The sequence below is a fragment of the Pygoscelis adeliae genome, unplaced genomic scaffold, assembly GCF_000699105.1.
Source record: "Pygoscelis adeliae isolate BGI_AS28 unplaced genomic scaffold, ASM69910v1 Scaffold167, whole genome shotgun sequence".
NCBI classification, from domain to species: domain Eukaryota; kingdom Metazoa; phylum Chordata; class Aves; order Sphenisciformes; family Spheniscidae; genus Pygoscelis; species Pygoscelis adeliae.
Window position 1 is genome coordinate 1,709,400 of NW_008825428.1, and position 4,188 is coordinate 1,713,587.

Here is a 4,188-nt window from a genome sequence, read left to right on the forward strand (position 1 = left end):
AGTGCCCTCTCCTCTCAGTTGTGCTGTCACGCGTGTCTTTGAGCAGGATGAGAGCCATGATCTGGGTTCAAACAAACAAAAAAGGCCTTACGGAAAGGTGTTGCTTGTAAGCCTGCTAAGTTCCCTGGTCTTGTTCACAAAGTTGCCTATGCGAAGAGCAGCGTTAGTGTGTGACAAAATTGGGATGGGACCGAAGGGTGGGGGTGATTGAATGATGGAGTGAGAGATGCCCCTTTGCTGCTGGTGGAGCTGAAGCTGCTCCTTCCCCCTGCAGGCCCAGCCGGCTCCGCTCCTCTCCTGTGCCAGCTCAGCCATCTCCAGCCATTGTGTCTCCGAGGTGGAGGAAGATGGTGCCAAGTGACCCAAGGCAGGGATTAAGCCATTTTTCTCCCAGTTAACCCGCATGCGGGCTTCTGGAGAGGTTTGCTTAGGACAGTGGATGGGTGTCCACTGCTCAGGAGCTCACGGTGGTGGTGAAGCTCCTAGGAACTGCATGCCTCGGCAGCTCTGAAAATGCTGGTAGGAGTCCACTTGTCCCAGTACAAAAAATACAGACACCTACATGCAGCTTCTTCTACGTGTAAGTGTGCAGGGGAAGTGCAGTGTTAACATTGACCAGGAATGGGAGATAGGTGCATAGGTGCTCCCGGTTTTACAGCCTGCTTCAGATTATAAACATTAATGTTTCATTCTCCTTACAAGGACCCACTGTTTCTGCTTTTTCCTTTCCGCTGGGTACACTGGAGAGAGGCTGGAGCAAAGGAACTTGGCATGCCTGCTGTTTTGTGTGGCTCACCTTAGTTTCTGGCTTTGTAGGTTTGCTTTATAATTAATGTATTCTGACAGAGGGTGAAGCTGGCTTGATGTTAGGTGATGGCCCCTGAAACTTTACTTGCCTTTGCTGCCTATTTTGGAGAATTTCAAAGATCTTTACAAACTTGAATGACTCTTAATGGCAGAAGGTGGTTGTCCTTGCTACTCACTGATGGATGGACTTCAGGTTCTCCCACCTGGAGCCATCAAAACAAGACTTGCTAGTGCACCCATTAACCCCGCTTAGGGACAGACAGAGGCTACTTTTAAGGCACTGCAGAAGTTGATATTTCTTTCTGTACAAATAAATCATGTGTTTGACAGCTCTGGAGGGGAGATGTGGCACCTTCATTTCCCACAGGCAATTACTCGGTAGAGTTGACTTGGTGTTTTCATCACAAGGATGTTGATGTGCAACTGCCAAAAAACCCACTACATTTTAGCACCGTTGTGGTCAGTGCTGTCCTGAGGCAGTCAGGTCCGGGGGTGTCTTCTAAAGACATCAGGCTTTATTTTCTGCAGCACGTGCTCTTACAGGAGCATGGTGTGTTTTGATGAGCAGAAGCATGCTGTGTTTGCCCCCCTGTGAAAGGCATTCCCCCAGAAGATGCCCACCATTCCCTCCAGCTGGACATCATTGCAGGTTATTTTTAGCTGGGTTTGGTTTTACTTTCAGATAAACAGATCTTGGGAGCCACTTCTCCCTTCTCACAAGCCAAACCTCTTTTCTGGTTACCTCGGATTAATTTGCCTTGGTGTGGGTGATGGATGTGAAGGTGTGTGCTGACAGCTGCAGGTGCTAATCCCAGAAGAGTCCCAGGGTGCCAAAAAGGAGATGAGCACCGCAGCATCTGTGGGGGAGCAGCTGGGGAAGCCCCCGGGGATGTGGGAGGGAAGAGACGACTGGCTTGACAGTTCTGTTTTGGGCAAGACCGGCTTCCTTGCAGTAACGGTGTTGGCAGCTTTCTCGTCTCCTGAAATGCGTTGCTTTTGCACAAAGGCAGCTTCTGTTTCTCCCGCATTGCCTGTCCCAAGTGGGATTCGTTGCTGCTGCCTTCAAGATGACTCTTCTGCCTTCTGTCTAATTTGTTCATTCAGATGGGCTTGAAATTTGTCTTAGGGGCTCGTTACCCAGAAGACAAGACAAGTCCCACTGTTAAATGGGAGCACTCATATATTGAATGCTGAAGATGATGGACAGTGTTTCCAGGATTTGTCTCAAAGTGCATGCATACTTAAAGATACCTTACAAAGAAATGCATCCAAGATGATCCTTGCATCTACTTGTTTCTTCCTTGACAGACGAATCGAAATTTGCTCGCATTTTTAGTACATTGCCATTTACAATTTCAGCTTTGACCCAACATGTAGTAGGGGAAGATGGTACAGGTCTCCCGTACACACTCTGTAACCTGGATGGGAATCGTTGTTGCCAAGCGGAGGGGGCTGCAGCAGCATGGCCAGCTGCTCGCCACCATCCTGGGGGCCGAAAAAGCGTCATCCTTACCCAGAAGGCAGCTTCCTTCTTGCACAGAGAGGGGATTTGCACAAGGGCTTGGCTGCTGTTGGGTTCTGGGGTTGGCTGTTTTTTCATGTCTGACATGAACCTGAAAGAGAGCTGAGCAGTTGCAACCATTTTCTGAGCTATTTTAGAAATTCATAGTCACTGGAAAAGGCTGCAGCTGAAGCGAGAGTGACCAGCTCCACACAGTAGTAAATAAAATGCCAATATGTTTGCTAAGAGATTAGTATAAGTACGTCTGCTTGTAAATTCTCTGAACACATCAAAGAGCCTTATTGTTGCGCTCAGGTTTTAATTCCTTATTAGTTTCAGGAAATACATGTCCTCAGAGCAATGAGAGGAAACTTTGAACGTTTTTCTTCCTCTTGTGCTGGGTGTGGGCTTGGTACTGCCTAATTGTTAGTCTGTCTGATGCCTGTACTCCCATAGGAAGCAAGAACAAACCCATTTACATTTGTGTCATTGCTGTGTGCTTTCAAATACATGGCCTACTCATTTTTTTTCTCTTTTTGATTTTTTTTTTTTTTAAGATCAAAGGTGACAAGAATAGCAGAGCAGAGAAGTTAAGAATGATGCAGAGAACACAGATGTGAAGAACAAAGGAGAGAGGAAGGAGCTGAGCCCGGTGCAGAGGGGGAGAGGAGAAGAAGCAGCCTAAATGCAAGTACTTGAACATGGAAATGATGGGCTGCAGGCTGTTTAACAGGAGTTTAATGCGGTGCTTTAATCTGCATCTAGTGCCGGTTGGTTCTTTCAGAGCGGTGCCTGAGATTGGTTAATGTTTTTAAAATTTTCTGCCTCAGGTTCAAGACTTTGGACTCTGTCAATAATTTACAGCTCTAAACAGGGAAGTGGCATCAGGGTCACGTGTGTGTGTGCGTGAGAGAGAAAGAGAAAAAAAGAAGTCAGTTTGAGTCTTAACTGAATAATATAATGTGGTGTGGTGCAGCTGAGGGGGCTGTAAAGCACTCGCTTCCTAGATAAGCAGTATCAAAATGTAAAATAGTAGCTAAAAAATCAGTGACTGGGTTGATCAGAGAAAGCTGGAAGGAGGGGGTCAAACTACTCAGCCAGAACCAAAGCGGTCTGATAAATTGCTGTGATGTGAAATGTATTTTTCATAATTTTAGTCAAGTTTACGGGACAGAAACAGCCATTTGAAAGCACTCTTGTTAGCAGGTGCATCATTTTAGCTAGTACAGTGATGCCTCCTGCATGTGAATTTTTTTGGTTACATTTTTTTTCTTGGCAAAAAAGGTCTTGTGTAAATGCAGGTACATGGGCCAAAAAGAGGTCTCTTCAGGAGAGTAATTGTTTTTCTTTGCGGCATCTGGTATCCTGCCTGTATCATCACACAAGCTTTTGCCGATATGATGTGTCTTCTTCAGGTGAAGGTTTTCCTAACCCAGGTGTACCAGAAGAGTGTTTTCTACCATAGAGAATGCTTTATCATCTCAGTTGCTCTTAGGGGAGGCTCCTGCACAGATCCAAAGTCACTATTATATTTATAATTGTTCAATGCCTGCAAAGCTTTAATAAGTCTGTACTGTGCAGAGATGGGAGAGCTGCCTGGGAGTTCTGCCTGGAAAACAAGTAACCTTGTCCCTTGTTCCCTGCAGCTCCTTACAGGGCTGGTGACAATGCCTGTCGAAAGGATGCGGATGCGCCCCTGGCTGGAAGAGCAAATCAACTCTAACACGATACCGGGGCTGAAATGGCTAAATAAGGTAAGGGGGGGCGCTTGCATGTGTGTGTGTACGTGTGCAGAAGAGGAACTTTATAGCCGTGCCTGAGGTTTGGATAGGTAAATCAGCTCATTCCTGGTTTTCAAAGGGGTGACACGGGGAGGAAGG

General features: G+C 46.5%; 1 protein-coding gene across 3 annotated transcripts in view; it reads left to right on the plus strand.

Annotated features, from left to right (window-relative positions):
- Positions 1–4,188, plus strand: part of IRF2 (interferon regulatory factor 2) — a 39,216-nt gene that overhangs the window by 11,069 nt on the left and 23,959 nt on the right. For all 3 annotated transcript variants that reach the window (XM_009330678.1, XM_009330677.1, XM_009330676.1), the window contains exons 2-3: positions 2,866–2,995; positions 3,955–4,062. In XM_009330678.1, coding sequence (XP_009328953.1) covers positions 3,976–4,062 — 87 coding nt within the window. In that variant the 5' untranslated portion in view covers positions 2,866–2,995; positions 3,955–3,975. The remainder of the gene's footprint in view (positions 1–2,865; positions 2,996–3,954; positions 4,063–4,188) is intronic.